At 34.7% G+C, this 22532-nt stretch overlaps 1 protein-coding gene across 1 annotated transcript in view; it reads left to right on the top strand.

The window, feature by feature from the left end:
• The first annotated feature begins 212 nt into the window (after nucleotides 1-212).
• The window catches only part of LOC106717025 (eukaryotic translation initiation factor 4 gamma 1), a 31711-nt gene continuing 9391 nt past the window's right edge, over nucleotides 213-22532 (top strand). Inside the window, exons 1-18 of the mRNA XM_045686153.1 lie at nucleotides 213-1004; nucleotides 1106-1141; nucleotides 1215-1387; nucleotides 3739-3848; nucleotides 4532-4666; nucleotides 6890-6951; nucleotides 7303-7461; nucleotides 8061-8120; nucleotides 8489-8571; nucleotides 10452-11415; nucleotides 18525-18860; nucleotides 19097-19408; nucleotides 19527-19657; nucleotides 19781-19928; nucleotides 20007-20176; nucleotides 20594-20797; nucleotides 20888-21031; nucleotides 21360-21444. Of these exons, the coding sequence (XP_045542109.1) occupies nucleotides 704-1004; nucleotides 1106-1141; nucleotides 1215-1387; nucleotides 3739-3848; nucleotides 4532-4666; nucleotides 6890-6951; nucleotides 7303-7461; nucleotides 8061-8120; nucleotides 8489-8571; nucleotides 10452-11415; nucleotides 18525-18860; nucleotides 19097-19408; nucleotides 19527-19657; nucleotides 19781-19928; nucleotides 20007-20176; nucleotides 20594-20797; nucleotides 20888-21031; nucleotides 21360-21444 (3613 nt within the window). The 5' untranslated portion in view covers nucleotides 213-703. The remainder of the gene's footprint in view (nucleotides 1005-1105; nucleotides 1142-1214; nucleotides 1388-3738; nucleotides 3849-4531; nucleotides 4667-6889; nucleotides 6952-7302; nucleotides 7462-8060; nucleotides 8121-8488; nucleotides 8572-10451; nucleotides 11416-18524; nucleotides 18861-19096; nucleotides 19409-19526; nucleotides 19658-19780; nucleotides 19929-20006; nucleotides 20177-20593; nucleotides 20798-20887; nucleotides 21032-21359; nucleotides 21445-22532) is intronic.

Genomic DNA, 22532 nt, shown 5'->3' with positions numbered 1-22532 from the left:
TTTCTGGCGTTCATTGCCACTAAGATTCGCTACAACACCCACCTCCAACAAAGTGGAGCGGCGATGGATGTGGCTTAACTTTTCCGCTCAGTACATGGTTGTCGCTACAAGAGGGTAGCTTTAGACGCGGGAACGCCCCAAATTCGTAAAGCTAAAGCACAAAGTACTTGCATCTCTTTTCCCCTCGCAAAATCTGTCGTGTCTCTACTTAGATTATTACAAAAGGGAGTCGGAGTACGCTAAGCGACGGACGGCTTGGCGGTGGTCCCGAATTTAATATCATTAAAATTGTATTTTGTTACATTTTCAATAATTATTAAAAGCGATATAATTGTAGAGGAGGTGCGTGGCGGTGTTGAAGAGCAAACCAGCCGTGTCTGCGTTGTGTTCGCGACGCTGGCGACCGGTCGCCGCGCGGCCCGAGTGCCGCTGCCGTGCCGAGAAGTCTCCTTATCGATTTTCTCAATGCTGCATTAAATTACTATATAAATCGTGAATGCGGACTGCAAACTTCGACGCGAACAATATGCGATACGCTTAAACGTCGCACAAACGCATGTACATTTAATAGTTCATATTATATAGTGGGGCCTAAACTAATTCGTACAAATTAAATATAGCTTAGGTTATAGTGTGATGCGGTGAGCGCGGTGAAGGAAGCCGCGGATACGATTCGTAGGATCGGTTAAAGTCCTCGCTGCCCATGTCGATGATCACATCGCCATTGTTTTGGGAATGGTTTAACATTTGGCTAGTTGAATTTCTGAAGGATTTGTATCATGAAATTAAAATGGTTGCGCTAAGAGGTAATGGGTTCGTATCGCACGGCGGTCAGTCGGAGGTGGCGGGCAATGGGGCGCAGAACGGCGGTGGCATCGGGTCGGCGCGCGTGCAGGTGCAGTACATGCCGGGGCCTATCAAGCACGAGCCGCCGCGGTACCCGGCTTGCGCACCTTCCGCTGCCGCCTCCTCCGGCGCCACCTATAGGCTGCTACCGCAGTCGAGTAAGTGCAGCGGCACACGCGGCACCCACGGCCACAACCCACCACCCATAAATTGTCTAGCTTCTACTAAAGTAATACATTTTTGTTTTTATTTTCCTTAGCGCCAAACAGTTATCCACGAGCTTCAACACCACACAGTGAGTAGCGACTTCGGGAGGTTTGTACAACCGAAAAGTGAGAGCTATTGGCTTACTGTGGTTTTTGTTTCAGGGTCGGAGTGCTACCATCCGTCGGGCTCGACGGCCTCCGGCTTCTTGCCGGGGGCTCAGCCGACCATAGGGCCCCAGCCGACCCTGCGCCCGCAGCCGACCCCGCAGCCGTCAGCGCCCCCCGCGCCCCCTGCGCCTGCTGCACAACAACTGGACATGTCAAAGCCTGCCCTGGTGAGTTAACTATAATTTACACCTACTTGCGTATATAAGCTTTTATGTAAATAGTTTCCGTGCCAGACTGTTTCTAGGAATTCTCTAGAAAAATCTGTGTTCGAAATGACAACCGGAGCATTTTTACCGCTCAATTTCTGTCAGATTCGTCACCATTTTCTTGCTGAGAGGAAGCTTAGCAAACTACTTTTACAACAAGTTTAAACTTCATTATGGCAGTAATGAACTTGATACACACAGTTTGTCTTACTTGTATGAATATACTGAAGCGTTACTAACCCCTTCATCGTCGTGGTCCATTGCAGACATTCTAGGATGTTTCATGTTCAAATTTTAGAAGGTAATTCAACAATTATTCTTAAGTTATTTATTAAAGAATTCTCTAATATTATATATAGAGTATATTTAGTGCATTATAATAGATCCTAAAAAAATATGCATCACAAAAACTAATTTTGCATTTTAAAAGATTGGTTCCATGGACGAATTTTCACTTTCACACCTGAATATCTTATAAGAAATATATCGCGTCGATTTTATTCGAGCCCATAAATCCCTCAACAAAGAGACGGCCTTGTCTCGTGCCACACTCGACACAAAATCAATATCTCGTAACTTGGCATATGTATGAAACGCAAACGCTGCATACGTCATTCAGATCTAATACGAAAATGTCAGGCAGATCCAAGTGGCTAGACTTGTTCAAAACTTATACCAAATCAAAACCTAAACTTGTAGAATCTCAAAATTTCACTTTTATAATAATACAAACGATTTTCTGAAACCTTTGACCATAGAGAAATCAACTAGGCAAAGAATCGCCGTTGTACTGATATGATGTACTACTCGTATAATACTGACACTTTGCGCAGGGGATGAGCATCTTTAAGAATGCATACTGACTCTAAAAACACACATAAACAAGCAAGTTTCGAACATTTTATCGTTTTTATTTGACAGGGGAGAATGTGCGAAGTGACTGGTTCTGTCTCTTAGACCACAATGGCTGAGACAATTTTTTTTTATAAATTATACAAAATATATTACCGTTTTCTTATCTGATGTTTATTTAATAAATTAATTATTGATTTTGATTCCTAACTCATAATTAATCTTAAAATAAATGCTGCGAATAGCTATGCGAGATTTTTTTTTTTTTTGTGCGAAGTTTCTCTTTGGTTACCTGATTTGCTTATATTTTAACTAACAGCCTGACCGTTTTAGTAACAGCCAAAAAAAATTATAGAAAAAATACAATTTAACTAAAAACCGTTTTGATTCAACAAAATCGTACAGAATAAAATTGAACAAAGTACGAGTACATTGCTTAGGTTTAGTAAAATGAAATCCATAAATGTGCATGTTTTAAATTTCATTCGTCAAGTTTATTTTGTTTAAATTTGGATATATACACATTGACCATTCCGGTATTGGTTCTAAATATTGTTGCTCGTCCTACTGTGTGATTTGTTTTTTAAACAAATCATTGGAAGTGGAGTATAAAACTGATTGGCTGTTACAATATGAAGACACACATTGTCAAAACTTTTATTGATTGCTTTGCGTTTTTTTTAATTCACCATCTCCCTGCCCTTATCCCAATCTACCATTCGTTCGTTGAACCTTTTTTTTTTATCCAAATCGAACTATCATTCGTCACTTCAAGTTCAAGTTGGATTTCTTGATCATTTCACCTTTTACGCAATCCGTTCATTCCCATTTAAAGTTCTCGTCACATGTCATTTTTCCTACCTCATAAATTACTCATCCGCTAACCTGTTTTTCTTTTAATTTATTTAACAAAATTGTTTATCGCTAACTTCTTTGAGTCGCATACAAATAAAATTGGTCCATTTTTATTACATAAAAATAATATCCTAACAATGCATAAAAATAATTAAAATATGCATAAATATGAAATATGCAACGCGAGATAGTTCACTAAAGCATGCAAAAATAACGGATTTCTTTTTACTACATATATTATTATTTAATTTGCCATTTCAAAATGCTGTTGCGTTAATAGCTTAGCTCTCCAAGATATTTTTTTTCAAAATTGCATTAAAACTACAACAAGTGCAGTTATGCCATCACAGAGATATGTATTCAGGTGCCTAGACAAATCTAGAAAATACAATTGAAATTACTTTTATTTGTTGATATTTCAAGACGGAACAAAGAAGGAATTCATGATTGTATAAATAATGTAATCTTTGTATCAATAGAATTGTTATAAAAACAGTTTATTCTCTATTTACTTCGGTCAAAATATCGACCAATGCACAAGTAATATTAATTTTTAGATAGATATATATAATATGTGTAAAAATGTTTTACTTTGTACGTTACAGGCAGGACACAACTACGTGCCACAACAAAGTCAGAGTCCGCAATCGAGACCGCAGTATTCAAACTTCTCGTACAGGGCGCAACATGGAACACGGCCCAATACACATCCAAGGTACATTTCATTATTGTTTATTGGCTCTCAGTAGATAATCTTTTAAAAAGATTCCCATATTTATAAGCCCCCATAATTCAAAACAAATTTGTTTAGTCTAGGGTAATTTTTTTTTTGGGATCTTCAAAATTTACACTGGGTTACGTGAGACTAGACTCACTAAAACCCCCTCGTTGGCCATCCTCAAGTACAACTGGGAGTCCCGGGATCTCCAAAGGAACACATCGGGACTAAAATGTGGCCAAGTTGTGCCTTAACTAGTTTATGTATTCCATCTTTAGTCATCACTAGTCTTGGATACCTAAAGAGCTGTTTACATTAATAATGTAATATGCTTAAGTTCCTTTAGCATAAGCTTTCATGGATAATTTTTTTCATAATTCTATGAAAGACATGTGCATATAGTATAATAATAATTTGGTGCCTAATCCAGAATTTTATGTACTATCAATGTACATTGGAAATAAAACAAATATTGTAATTTTAATTCGCGTCCCTAAACCACTAGATATTCATTCAGTTCTTGCTTTGTATAAACCAAACCGTTATCCATTTCTTGTTACCTAGTTACTAAGTAACAAGTCAATTTTGACACGACAGCATTCTGTGTGCGCAAATTGTTTATAAGTAAAAATTTCCAATGTCCTGAATAACTGATTTATTTGAATGTCTTTGTTCCTCAGACAACAACAGCCTTACATTGGCGGTGCGGGTAACAACACAGCGGCGCCTGTCGTATACCACCATCCCACGCTGGTCTTCCAGCCACACATGGGACTGCCACAAGGCTACCAGCAACCAAGGTCGTCCTCGTCAGGGTAATTTGTTTTACAATTTTATCAAAATAATCGTATACCGGATTCGTAAAGAAACCAAAGACAAAGTACAATTTACACTAAAACTTGTTAATTTCAAAATATTTCTCATACAATAGTCTTATATCACTGTTTAATATTAATGCCCTTATTTTACAATTACAGTATTAATTCACTTTATCTCTCAATTTTCGCTAAATAACAAAAAAATCTATATGTCCGTAATGTATGGATTTAAACTATTTTAGTTATACATACTTGTATTGACACGTGTATTATTCCAAGTGTCACGGCACTCTACTTCTACTATGCTTCGTGTAGCAATAGAAAACGTATTTATTAGGTCACTAGCCATCGGCGGCGACTAAGTCCGCGAGGAATTTAAAAAAAAAACTTTATAAGTAGCCTATGTGTTCTTCCAGACTATGTTCTACGTTTGTATCAAATTTCATCGAGATCCGTTCAGCCGTATGACAGATACGTTCCTATTAACAAACATCCATCCATTTAAACATTCAAATTTATAATATTAGTAAGATAGTAAAAACTCTGGTATCTTTAAGTGATTCCATAATCTAATGCTGGATAAATAATTTGAGAAAGAAATTTAACAAACATGAAATATAAATAAAGCGATTATAATAATATAATTACATTTATGAAACGTTGCGTTTTTCGCTGTATTAGCATTTTTGAGTTCGTTGACTGCATGAACGACCGGACGAGGTTTTAGCTGTATTAGCTAATCTATTGAGTTCATTGACTATATACGCGTTATTGCCTTCTCCGGTTACATTATACAATTCATGGAGTAGACTTAAAATTGTTGTTACTAACAAGTAATATATTTTTTTAAGCGAGCAATTCGTTTTTAAGTTTAATGTTGTCAATTGATCTTTACCACGTTGTTCTATTTCAAATCCTACCATTTTATATCCATATTTAAGGGTAGTTAAAATGCCATATATACTATTTGCTGGGCCCTTTTATTTGATACTCATGTTCGGAGGCTTGTGTAAAAGTTTGTCGTCCGCCATCTTGGATTTACAATTACATTAAATATAAAAACAAATTAATAATGGGCAGCGAGTCTAATTTAGGATACGAGATTGGTACAAGATTTTTAAGATTTGTACAATTTCATCAAAAACTTAACCCGCTGATATGTAAATTGTAAGTTTAGTTTGCGCTACCAGAGTTAATCTAATTAATATTATGAATGCGAATGATAAGATGGATAAATGGATAGATCGATGGGCTCCTACGAATAAAGGCCAATGTGCAAATTGACTACTTTTCAGGAGAGACTCTCAAAGGACTCCATATAGGAAAATAGGCCACATAGGCACTTTTACTTCAGCAAAAAAAATAACATTTATACTTTTAAATGTGTATTTATGTTTAGTGCATGTTGTTAACTAAACTAAGAGGGAGCTTTTAACACAAAAAAGTAAAAATCATCACTTTGTTACTTTGGCTCTTATACATAGGACCCATCGAGATGATTGCTAGAAGGTATGTCCCGTGGGTTAATAGTTTGTTAGTAGGTGTGGTCCCGGAGGCCTTAGTCCTCTTTCCCTTCCCACCCTTTTTAGATTAGGAAAGGATGGGAAGGGGAAATGGATTTGGCGGAAGAGGAGACCCAAAGGAAGGTGAAATATTCTCTTCCTATGCGTCCCCTTCTCCGTTGATTAAAGGTAGGCAACGCGTCTGCATTTGCGGATGTCTTTGGGCAACGGTCTCCTCGCTATTTCGGCGAATTTAGGTGGCCGTTTGCTCGTTTGCCACCGTTTGATATAAAAAAAAGGTATGACCAGAACGGCTCAACGGATCTTGCTAAAATTAAGCATAGATATAGAACATAGTCTGGAAGATCTTTTTAGTTCCGCGCGGACGGAGTCGCAGCCGACAGTTAGTTTCTTAATATACGATAAAGAGGATTATGTTAAATTTACATAAACTTATATAAAACTGATAATTATAGATTGAGTTGTTGTAAAGTACGACTTGAGCAACGAACGCAAACTGATTGATAGATGCATGAAATGATTCTGGAAAAAAAATTAATGTTTGATGTAGCTTCTCTGGCAGAACATAACCATGGTTAAAGTATATAACCTGGTTAGGTAATTATGGAATTTTGTGTTACCTGTGGCCAAAAAAAAAATGTTACATCGCTCATTGTATTATTTTTTACAAGAAATGTATATTGTATTTTATTTTCAGATTTTACCAGTACGTATCGCCGTATTTGGGTTACGGCACTCCAACTGGTCACACACCACCATGTGAGTATATCTAATAATCTAATCTAATCTAATATAATCTTTCATTTGCTAATTTTAATCTTTATTAAAGACAAGATGTCAAAATTCATTATAGATTCTAGAATTTGCATACATATTCCTATTAAATGGTGGAAATTGTTATCTATTATATTTTCAAAGTACGACTCAAATATCTTCAAGAAAAGATTTTACTCCTTGAGGTGGGCAAAACATCTGCAGTTCTTGTTGTTTTATTTCTGTCTACCATAATCTGTTATAGTACATTTGTTATCTTGATTAGAAACCAAGGGGATATTGTGATATTTCATTAGTAAATAAAAAAATAGCTTATATGTATATATTTTTTTTAAGATTACTACCCGAACAACCAGCCTTTGGGTGGCAGCGGAGTGACTTCGAACAGCGCGCGCGCTGGGGCCCCACTAGTGGGCCCGCAGCCCACAGCTGCGGCCGCGCCAGCACCACTCCCCCATGCGCCACCACCCCCCCACCTACACACCACCATGCCTGGTACGTTACATTATATATATATACTAAATTTTCCTGTACCATCATCAGATGGTATCAAGATCCAGTGCTGATTTATTTATACTAATATTATTAAGAATAATTATCATTGTTTGTTTGTTTATTTCGTTGAATATGCTCAGAAAATTTCTGAAGTGATTTGAATTTTTTTTTCACTGTTGGATAATTACACTATCACCGGCTTTTTGTATTTGACAATACAACCGTATTTATTATTATTAGATGTGTCTGTTCAATTCAGCGACAAAGTCGCAGGTAACTGCTAGATCATTGCAAGAAAAATCAATTCGAATATAAAATCAAAATTAAGTAAAATCCATTATAAATTTAGTGAGAACATTTAATTGTGTATATGTAACGAATGTTTGTACATAACTTTTTCTCTGCCGCAGCTCTGAAGACTTTCTCTTATGTTTATAGTTTAAAAATAAACAAATACATCACAATTAAACAATCAACAATGTCAATGCCTTGGCAACGAATTCATTTTTAATTAATTTACTGGTACTTGTCGATGTTTTTTATTTTTCCGGCTTGACTGTATGTTTTATTTTGATAAAATAATTTTATTTCATATACAGGTGTACGACCTACACTCACAAAGCGTAGCCACAGAGTGCCTATAATCGATCCTGTTACACGTAAGTCATTTTCACTTTTTCATAATATTACTTATATAGATTGACAAACATTTATGGACCGGTGAGAGGCTGAGATCGCGGTTGGTTTTAACACAATGTATATAGAACCTACATGTACATAAAAAATTACATAAACTTGACAAAAACAGTATCTTTTAATATTTTTTTGACATTAACAGGAGGGCGCTGTCCACCGGTTCAGATATCCTTGTCGATCTACCAGAACCATCCCGTCTAAAGTTGTTGTAATTTAGTGTCATTTATGCCACCTGGATTAGATAAGAACTAATGTCTGAATATTTTAAGGATAATAATAATATCATGTCTATATGAAAGATAATTAAAATTGAATCATGTTTTTTTTTCAGAGCAAGAGGTACTGTCAGAGTTATACAACAATGATACATATTTCGTACCGGGAGAAATGAACGAGAGACAAACACCTCAACCGGTATGTACCCATATTTAATATATTTAAGTTTTCGTTGTCTAAAGATCTGTAAAGACACATTATACCGCATAGTCTTTAAAAAGATTAAAAGAAAAACGACACGAAATTCAAATTAACATAGACACTTGAAAAGTATAAAATGAAATGATAGAATACTTAATAATTAAATTGATTGATTTATATATACCAATATCTATAAAAAAAATTATTAAATTTAGAAAATTTTATATATACAAATATAAAGGGAAATAAAATAAAATAACTTAATAAATCATGGACATCTTAAAATATCAATATTAATGTTTATAAAACTTATAAATTATAAGATTTTAACAGTAGCACAAAAATAACATTTGCACAAACAAGCTCTTATTCCACGACCACACAGAAGACAGGCAAAATGTGGAAGAAATTCCGTGTATAGTCTGATGAGTTTGGTACCGGAGACCTAATTTTCCTCCTCTATTGCCCACTTTTTTATTATTAAGAAGGCATGGAAAGGGAAGGTGGATTTAGAAAAGAAGGAGACACATAAGAGAAAATATCCTCTTTTACGCAATGCATCTCCAAATGCAGATGACTATAGGTAATGGTTACTATGCGATTTTGTTGAATTCAAATGGCCGCTTACTAATTTGCTATTTTTGCTATTAAAAATATCTCTTATGTATAATTAATTTGTGATTAAAATAATGGAAAAATTCATTAATTAAAAATAAATACATACATATGTCCCATAGTGAATATTTTTTTTTATAATGCTGATTCATTCATGTTCAATGTCCTCCATTCCCGGTTTTAATTTAACTTCAGATTGTCTGGTTTTTATCTAATTCTTTTCCTGCCATTGAGTAACTTTACAGCTTCAGAGAACATAATGTTGTAACCGTAGATGAATAACCTTTAGATGAGAATCATACATTAGTTAGCGTACATGTACCAATGAAATTACGTTTGACCATATCCAACTTGTACTTACTTCTTTAATATAGTATTTACATCTCAATATTTAAACTCGAAAACTAGTGTACAATTACTTAAAACAAGAATCCTTTTACAACAGATTAAAAAAATATATCATAAAACTGCGTCGCGCACTCATAGACTAAAAAGGATACCATAAAGACTACAAAGATTAAACAACTATCTAAATTAACTTTGTTATTTGATCAAATTAGTTAATTTATTAAAAATAATGTATATATTTTTTTAAATAATGTTGAAATAACTATTAATTATAATTAATTAGTGAAGTTAGACGTCTTCGATTACTTTGTTATGCAATGAGTATGTATACTACAACAGGTATTGCAAATAAAATGTAATAAAACAGATGTGAATAAAATAAATTAAAAAAAATGCGCAGGAAGATGACTGAAAATTGAGTGTTTTTTGACAATTTATTGAGAATTTTTATACTAATGATATGCATGCATTATTCTAACAAATAGATACTTTTATTGCTGATTAGTTGGCATTTTGGAAAGAAATTTACTTTAATTACTTCTCGTAATTATAATCTACTAGCTTTTTCCCGCGACTCCGTCCGCGCGGAATAAAAAATAGAAAACGGGGTTAAAATTATCCTATGTCCGTTTCCTGGTTCTAAGCTACCTGCCCACCAATTTTCAGTCAAATCGATTCAGCCGTTCTTGAGTTATAAATAGTGTAACTAACACGACTTTCTTTTATATATATAGATATGATTACATGGAAATAATTCAGTAACATTATTGAAATTATATATCATAGGTCATTATTATTATTTAATAAGTTTATATTAACTGATCATGGTTATTTCTAATTAACAAAGTAATTATTTATGTTATTTCGTATTAGTACAATCCAATTTTTTACATGTGAAATTTATTCGGAAACAGGAGGTGACGCCGACGCACACCATCGCGGAAGAATTTTCGAGACTGGTGAACGAATCGATAGCGAACCAACAGCCCATGAACGAAGTTGCAATGAAGCCACCTATCGTCCCCAAGACGATCGAAATGCCCACCCCGCCTTTATCATTGTCCATGCAAACACAAACGAACGTCATAAACCCTATTAATAGTAATTTAGTAAAGTCTGATATAATAAATTATAATGACAATACAACTTTAGGATCCGAAGTTGTTGCTAATGTTGTTGAAACTCCAGTCGTTTCTGCAATATCTGACAGTCCCGTTATAGTGCCTAAAATTACTAACGTAAAGCAGCAAGTTCCAAAGACTGCGGAACAGAGTCAGAGCCCAGTGGAGACGAAGAGTCAACCGCAAGGGTACAAGCAAAATAAGCAGAAGAATAAGCCGACTGTGCCACAAGTCGAAGAAGCATTAGAGAAAGCTGCACCCTTCGTGATTGCGGCCGCGACTCCCGCCGCTCCCGCTGAACCCGCCGCCCCCGCCGTGGACGTCGCGGACCCTGTTGAGGTGCCCCCGCCGCCGGCAGACTCGCCCCCGGCCCCGGCCCCGGCCCCGGCCCCCGCTCCCACCCGTGCTACAGCTCGCGCACCCGCGCCCGCCCGCGCAACCACCCCCGCGCCCACCCCCGCGCCCGCCCCCGTGCCCACTTCTGCCCCTGCACCCGTGCGTGCACCCGCGCCCGCTCCAGCCCCCGCACATTCCGTGAACTTCCTCCCCGCTTACGCAATCCCCACCTTCCAGCCCCCAGCCCCCACTCCCTATGTAGTCGTAGAACCCCCGCAGACCCGGAGTAGTGCTGCGACCAACCCCATAACGCAGATGTTACGCGAGCAAAGGGATCGGATCAAAACAGAAGAGGACTCGAAGCAGAAGGAACACGTTCAAGAAAAGGAGACGACGAAGCCTAACGGACCTACGTCACTAGGTGAGTACATCACTGTTTATGTATTGTGTGAATGGAAACCATTTAACAAGGTGTATAACACCTCGTGGTATTTAACCACTTGTTTTTGTCTACATTTAAGTTCCCTATTTTAGATTTTAAATGTTCGTTCGGATATGTATGTATGCATATAATATGCTTAAGTATTTATATATGTATTCCCGAATAATATTTTGGTTAGCACATAGTTGTTATGTTTATTAAGATGTGTCTGAGACATAGACGAATGGTGATTTTTCTCAATTCTAAAATAGCGGCAGAACATTTATTCGCAAACCCAGTGCTACTGTTTTTGAAGGACACGTTTGAAGGAGATTTTTTATAGACGTTATGAATAATTGGTGCGGCGGCGGGGTAAAATTGCGTCCCCCACACTGTTTGCGTGATCTTTAGTCCCGAACGTCAATCTTAACATAGTCGTGCGTTTGAGGAGACGTGTGTTTATTTTGTTCATGCGCCCGATATTGGGACATGTCAAAGTGTCTGTGCATATTTTGTGTTGGAAGATTTGCATAATTTTCAAGATGGAAAAATTAAGGAGTCGTTCACGGCGCTTCAGATCACTACTTCACTTGAAGATAAAAGAACTCCAGAGTAACGGTCGTCTTTTTCATATTATGATATTTTTTTTTACCCTATTGAATCAGGAGGGTGATGTTTTTCGCGATTATCTAGACGTAATATCCATTATGGCCGCCTGCAGTCTAAATGTGTGAACCAATTTTACAAGTGAAGTTTACAAGTAATTCCATTCTTTTTCTTCCCCTGTGTGTATGTGCAGTCAGTTTGTTTTTTTTTTTCATAATTAACGAATACATTTACATTTAGTGAATAATTTTTTAAACTTACATCTACGAGCAGCATGGTGTTTTTTGTTTGTGAAATTAGTGGAATTTACATTGTTTAATAGATATTATTTTATTCCACATTAACTAAGTATTTTTCTTTTTTCTATCGGCATTGATTAGATAATACGTTTATTTCAATTTTATATTAAAATATATAAAGTGCACTGTGTAAGAATAGCCAGCTACAGTGATTATTGAGGCATGTGTTACAATCTTCTATATGACATATAGCCTAATATTATAATGAGAATGATCTGGTGTCAACCTATACAAAGACCAACGAGAAGACAAGGACTAGATTACAGATTGCAATGTGTTACAATGACTGCAGTGATTTCAAGCAAATATCAACTTTACAGATATCTGCTTAGAGTTGTGAATGATTTTGTATTTTATAAAAAAAAATGTTTTTATGTAGATATGAATATCAAATTATACCTCATTGTATTGAATAATATTATCTTTGTTTTTAAATTCAAAAAATACCGTGTTTCCTTTACATTGCAATATTACTATTTATTAGAAGTCAGTAAAATGTTTTACTTCTTTATGTTCTCATAAAGATGGTGTCAGATATATAAAATTTCTCAACTGTTACCAACTTCCTAAACAAACTTGCTGCATTTCAAAGAGTGTGGTGTCAATTTATTCATAATGCTTCCGGAAATATAGTTAGTTTTTATTTGATTAAATATCCATTATGTGTTGCCATGTAACATGGACAGGACATGGTAAACTTGTTGAGTTTTTTTTATAATTTTGATATAATAATATTAAAAAAAATCCTCTTGGGACATCTTTATGCTTCACTGTGTATTTAATGTTAGTACATTATTTCTGTATTTTTATTGAATGACCTAGGATGGTATATTGTTATGCACAGTGGAGACACTATTAGAAACGGTTAGACTGGTGCGTAATATAATGATTGTGTTACATTCCTTACAGTCCAAAAAAACCCCCCAACCTTTTTTAAATAGAAATTGATACATTTTGAAATTTTAATCATTTTGATGCATACATTGTATCATTGACTGTTGGTATCAGAAACTAAAATGTATGTACAAAAAATATTGTCATCACTCTCGTTGTCTTTAACAAAACAGATAAAACAGTATGTTTTGTGAAGTTTTGTGAAGGGATCTCAGAAACACACGATTAATCAATTAATACAACTAAGGGAACGTACCCATACTACGTGACCCGTTTAGGGGGGGGGGCGGAGTCTTTAAAATACTACGGTCAGTCACTTGGTTCAGCTTTTTGTCACGTAGTCGATTTTAATGACAGAAATCTCGTATTTTTCGACCTATATTCGAATATAGCGCGGTGTTTAGCGCTTTGTAAACTCACAGTTGGTGCATGGTGGTGCAGTGGACAACCTGTCTCGCGTGCGACCTCTGCGGATTCTATCCAGGAGGCTACAAGAAGTTTTATGTGTTTTGGAAGAAAGCGTGGAGTGGGTAAACGTCGAGACTATCGACGAACAAGAAATAGTCAAGACTGAAGAAACTTTTGATATGACTGCCCCCTTAATCAACGATGTATCCAAGTGGATTGATGCTGGCAATGTATTTGTTGAAGACGTATGAGATGAATATTAGGTCCTTACATATGAAATTGGCGTTTTGTATGGGAGGAACAAAAAGTCGAATATTTTTTAGTATAATATATTTCATTAATCAAAGTATGAACCATTATTTTCTATGCACTTTTGCCATCTCATAGGTAGTTCATTGATCCCTTTACTAAAAAAACCAGTCGGACGGGAATCAATAAAATCTTTGAAGGCGATTTGGACTGCCCCATCGGAGTTGAATTTTTTCCCTTGCAAGAAGTTATCCAAATTTCGAAAAAAATGGTAATCTATTGGAGCAAGGTCCGGGGAGTACGGAGGATGTCTTAGACTTTCCAATTGAAGCTCTTCTAATTTAGTAGCCGTCTGTTGCGCAGTGTGTGGTCTAGCGTTGTCGTGAAGCAGCAGTGGCGTGGAGCGATTGACCAGCCTAGGTTGTTTAGCCGCTAGCTTTTCCATCATGGTTTGCAATTGCTGACAATAGACATCAGCCGTAATAGTCTGGCCAGATTTGAGAAAACTGTAATGAACAATACCGGCACTAGTCCACCAAATGCTTACAAGTAACTTTTTTGGGGTTAATTTTCGCTTGGGGCAGGATTTGGCTGGCTGGCCAGGATCCAACCATTGCGCTGAGCGCTTCCGATTATCGTAAAGAACCCATTTTTCATCACAGGTAATGATTCGGTTTAAAATACCTTCATTATTGTGCCGGTTTAGTAATGTAACGCAACAGTCGACGCGCGTTTGCCGGTTTGCTTCAGTCAATTCGTGAGGTACCCCCCTTTCAAGCTTTTTAATCTTCCCAATTTGCTTCAAGTGAATTAAAACAGTTTTATCACTAACATCGCAGCCTGCAGCTAACTCGGACGTGGTTTGCGATGGATCCGCTTCCACAATAGCCTTCAACTCTTCATTATCAACTCGAGTCTCAGGCCGTCCACGGGGCTTGTTCTGCAGATCGAAATTTCCAGAACGAAAACGTTGGAACCAAAAACGAACTGTGTTTTCTTTTGCAACACGACCGCCATACACATCATTCACCCTTCGAGTCGTTTCCGCAGCACTAGTGCCACGGCGGAACTCGTACTCGTAAATAATGCGATATTTTAAGTTTTCCATTTTGTAAAATGAGTGACGCAAACAGAGAAAAACAGAAGAAAAAAAACAAATGAATGACGGTCATCGAACCACAAATACATGAGCCTATAGCTGTACAAATTTGAATTTGGAATTCCTTACCAAAGAGGAGAAATTCGTGATTAAAGTGGCCAGTACGAAAAACGCCAATTTCATATGTAAGGACCTAATATTAATGTGATTAAACAGAAAATAATTGTTGTGTTCGTAAATTAAGTTACTGTAAGTTACATACTGTATAGCAATATGTTTTCACAAATGTTATTCTTTTTCATAATACATAATTCACTAGTAATTTAAGTATGCATGCAGTCTTATGCAATAAAGACAAGTAGAGTCAAATTATTTTTTTTTTTCAATTTTTGCCGGTGAAATTATTAAAAATCATAATTATGAATTACTACGTGAAAACTAAAGGGGGAGGGGGGGGGTCTTGGCATATACTACGAATGGTCACCGAGGGGAGGGAGGGGTCGAAAAATCTTAAAAAATAGGTCACGTAGGTATGGGTATGTTCCCTAATCCCTCTAAGCAGAGGTGTGTTAAATTTCCAATTTTATTAGTTATATTTTCAAAGTAATACCAAAATTGTCACAAATAGTATATAAAAATTATTGAAGTAATTAGCAAGAAATGTGAAATAGATAGTAAAAACAAGTTATAATTGCGGAATGTAAGGAATGTTAGTACAAGTTTATGGAAAAAATATGGTGCAACATTAAAGGAGATTGTAAAATTTTGATAGGTCCAACTCAATGACAAGATTAGATATAGCGTAACGAGAGAGAAATGTCAAACGAAAGTGCTGTATAACTGTTGAAAATTTAATCGATTATCATATGCGTGAAAATCGATTAATATATATATATACAATATTAAGATCAGCGATATTTGCAGTAGAAAATGTATAAAATATTCATTTCAAGATTTCCATTCTGACGTAAATAGTAATAAGGTAATTTATTCATGGTTACATGTCCCTCGTTCAGACCCGAATGAAAGGTATAACTTTGTATTTCGTATTGACGTGTTCTCGTTTTTTACTTGCAAATAAGTAGTGTTTCTGTTTCACGGCCACGTATTTGCATGAGGTTACATGGTCTGTCCATATTATACTAATAAAATTCACACTCGAAGGAATCGAATAAAATATGACGTGTTGAATAATAAGTGCAGTTATATATTATTTGTTTTAACCGATTTTATCTAACTTGCTTTATTGAAACAATTGAAGATTTTACAAATTACATTTAAGTTACAACAAATACAATTCAAAATTTAGCCCAAAAATCTCTGTATTGTGGAGAGGGATTTTACAGCAAAATTCTTACTTTCCTCTTCTTACTCTACTTCTAAGCAAGTCTTAATTAATGGTTGTCAGTGAAATTGAAAGAATACTTTATCAAGTCCATGACCATTTAATCAGTAAAAAATCTTAATATTATTCATAGTCGCAGAGGAGAACGATAGTAGTAGGTGGTGTCGCGAAAGGTCCATGAGAACTGTAATATACTGCATACGACAATGAGTCATTTACGTACCGAAACCAAAAAACACATATGCAATGGATGCTCAAACCATAATGCTCATCGCTAATGACAACCATAATACGGAATTTAAAAACCTTTTATCAGAGTTATGATTCATCGTAAAAAATGTGTCGCGCATATTACTAACATTATGAATGACAAAATTTGGATACATGGTTACTTATCACGTATAGACGGACAATGTAATTGACAGTGGAAATTGCAGCGACTTTTCTCACGACGATCATGACAAACAGCTTGCTAGCGTCATAAGTTGACTTTGCGACTAAAATCGCCGGGTTACGAAAATTAACGTTGCCTTGTGTACACAGTTTGGAAAAGCGCATAAACTTACTCAGATTTTTAATTTACACAGCTAGTGGAATAATCTTATCTTATAATATTATAAATGCGAATGTTTAGTTGGATGGATGTTTGTTTGAAGGTATCTTTAGAACGACTGTATATAGTGTATATAGTACAAAACTCGAGTAACATATGAGACTTACTTTTTCATTTTTCAATTCTGCGCAGACGAAGTCGCAGGCAAAAGTTATTAGTTCAATATGGCAATGTGACGATCCGAATAATCGTTCGGAGACAATATCGATTATTTTTGTACTTGCGCACAACACTACTCGCAGGTTGACCACCGCATGGAGTGATCCAACATGGCGGATTCGACTTCAGAAATGTTGCGCGTGGCTGCCTAGCTTTTATTATTTAAACAATGATTTTGAATTTTAACATTAATTTTTAAATTTTGTCATTTTTAATTAATTTACTAATTATTATAATGTAAATAGATTACTTAAATTAGTACTTAAGTAAAGTGATATAGTTAAAACGAGTGCAAAAAATCAAAATCCTTGAGTGACCTTTCAAATATACTTAATACCATATTGATACGTGAACGAATCTTGTGTTGAAATTTCCATTGAACATTAAATATTTGTAGACTGTGGTATAAATGTATATAAGGAATGGGTGCAGAGTGTTTTAAAATCAGGTACGTGCAGTGCTAGACGTAACTCCCACGTGGAAATACCTCACTTCTCTATTTATAGACTTCATACTTGCTTGAGCAAAAGCGACGGACCAGCTAGAGAATTAAAACCAAAATTTACTGTCTATCGTGCGTTGATATTTTTTTAACTTAGTCGTCATCTAGAACAAACTATACCAGTGCTTAGGTTATATAATTTTGAAGGATGTAAGAATTTTTCACTGTCTACTTTCTTTTTTATTTCGTGTACGGATGTGATTTTCTACGAAGTAATTAAAGTAATGTCACGTTTTATTACTTCAACAATCTCCAGATGGAGACAGGTTATGTTACAAATGCATTACCTTGCTTTGGTTGTCAGATTTTTTGTTATAGATGTAACTAGTATCTGAGAAATGCTGCAAAATTGTCGTGTGGTACATTTTTATTCAAATTTACGTTAGAAAGTTATTACCAAGCATTATTAAAGAAGAATTTTATTAAAATAGAAAAATAAGCATTAATATATTGTAGAATTTAAACCAAGTGATGAAATTCTTTACTAAAATGTGGGAAACAGATCATATTTCTAGTGGTGGAGATTAGGTTATGGTTATATTTAGTTCTATTATCCAGTGCAAAATATGTGTAAAATTTATTTTTAACACATGTGCTGGTACAAGTTATGTTGAGAACTGAAAAACAACTGCAAATTGTCTGTTTATTGTTACTTTAAGTGAGTCAACAATGAATTGACTCCAAGTATTATGAAATTTGAATAAATTGACACCATTGACTGTTCAATCAATTTGATGTACTTTCTTTTTGATGAATAACATGCATTATCCCAATATATTCATAGCTTACTATCAAGTATTCTTTATTGAAAATTTATCATTAACAAATAATGTAATTTTTTTATAAAATGTATTATATAGATAATAAGATAATAAATGAATATGTGAATAACAAATAATACCCTTCATAAAAATATATAATTTATTTTATTTCAGTGCGTTCAGAACCCATACCTGAAGTTGAACATGAAAGTCAACTACATAAAACGGAAACGAAAGTAGCAAAAATAACATCAACTCCGAAAGAAATTCATGTAACTGAAACATCAAACAAACTGCCTACATTACCAGAGTCTGCTGCAACAGAACATAACATTGACAATATTGAAAAGTCTGCTAAAGAATTAACTGCCAAACCTAGACTAAGTGAGAATAAAGAAACCTCCAGCGCAACAAAAGCTCAGCTGAAGCTTTCACAGAGCTTAGATAATACTGCAAGTGATAACATCAAACACAAAATGAAGGATATTAATCTTAATAATGAGTTGACAGGTTTGTTCCGTTTTCTTTTTTTTTTTTAAATACTTATTATACAAGGCAGCAAAGTTATTCATATATAATGTACTTATTCTGTAGAAATTATTTATTATATAATCAATTTCATAAGAATTGTTTAAGTATTCCCATAATAGTATTTTTTTTATTTCTATACAAAAATTGACAGAGGTTGTGTAGCAGCAGTTTTAATTTTTTTTATTATACATATGTATTTTTAATTGCGACATTAGATTCTGCACCATCAGCAGATGCCAATGAAAATGAAGTGACAACATTGAAGTCGGAAAATGTTAAAGAAGAGATATACAAAAATGAAAAGGTCACAAATAACCCTAAGAATGATAAATCTTCCAATAACATTGACATAGAAGCATCAAAAGATAATGATGCTAATGATAATGTTGAAAGTGATTCAGACAAAGTAAGCATGGATCAAAAACAAGATGCTCCAACGTCTGATGAAGAGTCAAAGACATCAACAGCTGAGGACAATGAGAAATCAGCCTCTGCTGCTCCAAAACTCAAATACAAATATGACAATGGTAAATACATTGAATTAATTTCCTTAATATATTTTGGAACAGATATCGCTGATCTTGATAACTCCTTTTTTTTTTTAAATTCATTGTATTATTAAGGTATTAATATTTTTCTTTTTAGACCAATGGTCACCATTAAACCAGTCTGGCAAGAAGTGCTATGACATAGGACTATTGATGCAAATTAAAGATGATCCCCTCTCAAAGACAAAGCCAAATGCACCTATGTTAGAAGTGTGCAATATAATAAAGGTGAGTGTATAACTAAAATTGTTTATTATACATTATTGAAAACTGACATTCTAGAACAAGTGAGTTTTTTAAATGTTACGCAATATTGTCCTTTTGATTTTTATTTATTGTTTTTTTTTCTAGCCACATCAAGAGCCGCAGCCCTTCAACCCAATATCCAGGCCTATTAATGATTCCTTGTTCCCGAACTTTGCGAAGAACTCGAGTATTGGTTCAAGGAGTAACACACCACGGGATCCTAAGAAGGACGGCAGGAACTTAAGCGCCGGTGGTAAGTTTAAATTTAGTCTTTTGTTATAAAAAATGTTGATATATAATTACTAGTTGTAAAAAATAAAATGTCATCTAGGTAAAGGAAGCATGAAGCTTAACGTTTCACCTAGTGGTAGCACCCATCATAAAGCTGTGATCCGTGTATCACTGACTCGGGAGGATGTAAAGCTTAACCAATCTAAAGATGCCTGGAAACCGACCAGATTGAAGGCAGCTAGTCTAAGCGAAGAAGAATTCAAAACACAGGTAAGTTTTAATATCTAATAGCAAAGTTTTAATATCCTCAGCGCTAACACTTATTGAATAATTTCTAAAAATGTTAAAGCGGAATAAATCTCACCAGTCAGTTGATTTTTTAATTATCACAGTACAAATTAAGTAGTTACTACCATTTAGGTTAAGCATTTATTATTGAAGTGGTATCAATAAATTTATAATCTGTTAAAAATAATATCTGAAATAATTCATGCATTTTATTCCTTTTGAGCTGTATATATTTTTGTTGTATAAATTTATTCTTGTTTGTGACAAGGATCATTGAGGACATGGCCCTTTGTCATTTCAAGGTTGTGAAATTCAATTTTATCGCATCACCATTCATCATCGTATTTTATTTGCATTCAAAATTAATCTTATGTGATTCACTTTTTGTTGTTTTTGTAGGAGTTGTATAAGAAATTCAGAGGTATTCTGAACAAACTTACGCCGCAGAAGTTTGACACTCTAATGGAGAAAGTAAAAACATTGGAAATAAACACTCAAAGCCGTTTAGAAGGTGTCATTGATTTAGTTTTTGAGAAGGCGATCGATGAGCCTAACTTTTCCGAGGCCTATGCTAATATGTGCAATAAACTTGCATCAATAAAGGTAAATGTAAACTTTGATAAAATAATGTAACCTTTAAATACTACATAATATAACATAACATGTTTAATGACTTTGTTTTTTATTACACAGGTACCTGCTGATAATGGCTCCCCTGACAAATATGTTAATTTCCGACTTCTCATTATTAGCAAGTGCCAGAATCAATTTGTCACAGCTAAGGTTGATGAGAATGTCTTGAAAATGGAGAAAGAAATGAATGAATGCACTGACCCTGTAAGTACATATTATAAATATACTTACACTATTTTTAACTCAAGACTCATGACTTAACAGATTTGGCTGTAAACAGGTAGAGGGGTAGATTAGAACCAGGAGACAGACATAGAATATAATTAGCTATACGGTCAATATGTCGTGAGCTCTTCGAAAATATGTACATATGTATTTTTACAGTATAACAAGTTGTTACTGATTTGGATTAGAACAGTTCTATTATTAATTACAATTTGTTTAGTAGAAAATAATTTTTTAACAATTCTTTTCCTAAAGTAATAAAGAAGACAGCTATCGTGAAATTAATTATTCATAAATATTATTTCAGGTCAAAAAGAAGGAACTTCAATTGCAGTTGGATGAAGAAAATAGAAAATTAAGAATGAGATCTGTTGGAAATGTCAGATTTATTGGTAAGTTTTTTTTTTCTTGTTATGCTAAAAATTTATTAATTTTTACATTTTTATTGATTAATTCTTAGTTCTATTCTTTACGTAGCCAGCTGTTGTTTTTTCACATTTTTTTATTATAGAAGTTTTAATACAACTTATAAGTACAAAGATTATTCATTTAATGTGTTTGCGCTTTATAGCGAATGCGAATTTTGGTATGTATTAAAAAGTCTCAATTAGTTCTGTATATGTTTTATAATTGATAATGACTTCATTGTATGCATATAGGTAATTGCTTCAGCGAATGTTTACTATGCATTGTCAAGCTATTGTAGCTCAAATAGGGTTTCACAGCTGATAACCTATATCTGAGAATGTGACCCCAGAACTGAACTGCATTGACTCTTGTATTAATACATATTGTTATACTTTACATTCTCTTTGGCATAACGGTGACAACAATATGTACCAATACAAGTGTCTTCAAAGTAGAAACTCGTAGGGAAGATGACAAATGTATATATATACATTTGTAGTTTAATGTCTAGTTTACATTCTGGCAGGACCGTAATACTCAAAATCATTATGAGTACACAACCGATATAAACACTAACTGGTACCAGTGAGCCAAAACAGTTCATGACAGGCCAGCGCTACTGTCCTACTTTATTGGCATAATGTAAATCAAGCATAAAAAAGAATGCATATAACACTGACTTTGAACTGAATTGTCGGTATTTAATCAACTCATCATGGGTTTCTGAGACCCAAATCCCAGTTTAAAGTGTATTGTTATCTCTGATTCGTTAAAGATGACGTGACGTTAAGAATTACGGTGATGACAATATGATTTAATAGAAATTTTGGTCTCAGAAATTTCGTCATTGTTTTGTTTGGCTCGCGAATATCTACATTGTGAAGAAATTGCATGAATCTTTTGCTTTTATAAGCCTCATTTGTATGTGAAACAATTTCTTTGATTTAAATATAAAACCTTATGTGCGCGCGCGCAAGAACGCGAGATTCTTAATACATTAGAAATCTATATATATAAAAGAAAGTCGTGTTAGTTACACTATTTATAACTCAAGAACGGCTGAATCGATTTG

This window comes from Papilio machaon, chromosome Z, assembly GCF_912999745.1.
Source record: "Papilio machaon chromosome Z, ilPapMach1.1, whole genome shotgun sequence".
Lineage (NCBI taxonomy): Eukaryota > Metazoa > Arthropoda > Insecta > Lepidoptera > Papilionidae > Papilio > Papilio machaon.
This window is presented reverse-complemented; position numbering and strand designations above follow the sequence as displayed.